This window comes from Bipolaris oryzae (genome assembly GCF_000523455.1).
Source record: "Bipolaris oryzae ATCC 44560 unplaced genomic scaffold scaffold_498, whole genome shotgun sequence".
Lineage (NCBI taxonomy): Eukaryota > Fungi > Ascomycota > Dothideomycetes > Pleosporales > Pleosporaceae > Bipolaris > Bipolaris oryzae.
The window spans coordinates 1-1,536 of record NW_006911774.1 but is presented as its reverse complement, the minus strand read 5'-3'; the positions used below and the strand labels follow the sequence as shown (position 1 = coordinate 1,536).

Here is a 1,536-nt window from a genome sequence, read left to right as displayed (position 1 = left end):
ATAATACACCGCCTAGCTAGAACCTTACTCGTACGAAGAACGTAGAAGCGGGGGTATAAAGAGAGAAGTGTCGTACGACAGCTTAACTCTTCTTATCTTTCTTCTTCTGTACTATAGGCTAATGCAAACTCGTTCGAAGGCCTCTTCGCCCATAACAGTGTGGTCTTCGCTATTGTGAAAACCTAGTTTCTTAATTGTAGCTTAATTCCAGTATAAAAGACCATTTAGATTTGTCTCTTACTTAAACCCTTACCGCTAACTTATAATATCTTCCTTCTAATTTATAACGCGATACACTTTTACAGACACTGCAGTGACACCAGCACCACGATCGTAGGTGACGTCACATTCGCTGTGTGTGGTTAGGTGAACTATATTCGGACTGCTCGCAGGGACACCATTCTCTCGCAGATAATCGCCAGGAACCAAGAAATAGTTGGTGTTTCTCGGCATGGTCGAAGCCCCTTGCCACCGGAATCTCATGGTGTCGGCTTCCGCGCTCGCTATATCCGTAACCAACCCGATATCTGGATATGGCACTGGTCGATGAAATATTCCATTACCCACTTCAGAGACGTCAATAGTCCAGGTGCCAAGGTAGCCTGCTGCAGCGATGGCACGACGTCTCGAGAGGCATTGTCCCTGGCGTTTGCTCAGAGCCGTTGGCAGATCTACCGCCAGACCTTGAACTTGGAATGACATCATAGCCCCAATCAGGGTTATGATGTTGACGAAGTTGTTAAGAAGGAGCATATTCGACGGATGCTGAAGACTGGATGTAGAATGCGTATTGCAAAGATTGATTTCTAGACTTGAGAAGCGAGAATCTGATACATAGGCTGATACTGTGTTGATGCAGATAGTTTGACATGCGTTGGATTTTATATATCCTACCTCCAATATCCTTAGGTAATATAACAGCTTATATTCCAACTTAGAGTTTAGGGGCAATGAACTTACTTCGTCCGGTTAAACATGCGACTTGAATACCGCATTAAGAGACTGATAAAGTTAAGATAACCGTATGAACCAGGATATACGTACAGACATTACCGCCAGCCTTCATACTACTTACTATCCTTTCATGAGTTTGACTGTGAAAGTTTTCGCTAACAGGGATACATTGATTACCACCGAAAATTGTGCTGACACCCACACAAATCTAGATCCATACCCCGCTCTGTACTTATTACCAATGTGAAGTTTAAACATTTAAGTTTAACGAAAACAACAAGTGACTCTAGTAAGCTGAGATGTTAAATAATGATTACTCAGCCTTCTAAGCGGCCATTCCCAGAACCGTCAACGCCTTTTGGACCTAGGATTTAAACATCAATATAACCGTGTTATTATGTAAGAATAAGAATTTACTTCTAAAAGAGAATAACGACGTGAATGTTAAATCAATTCTTAAGAATATAGCTAGGTATATAGCTATTTACTATGCTTTATAGTAGTTTTATTAAACTTAATTATATATGTGTTTCTTTAAGATAAGGGTGTTACAAGTAACAAGAAGGATTCTCTCCTTGACAA

The 1,536-nt window shown here is 40.9% G+C and overlaps 1 protein-coding gene across 1 annotated transcript; it reads right to left on the bottom strand.

Moving 5' to 3' along the window:
- Positions 1–276: 276 nt before the first annotated feature.
- COCMIDRAFT_10445 (uncharacterized protein) lies at positions 277–753 on the bottom strand (the record flags this gene model as incomplete). The annotated part of the gene is made up of 1 exon (XM_007695821.1): positions 277–753. One exon carries the CDS (start codon positions 751–753, stop codon positions 277–279), a length of 477 nt encoding a protein of 158 aa, XP_007694011.1.
- Between the last annotated feature and the right edge of the window lie 783 nt (positions 754–1,536).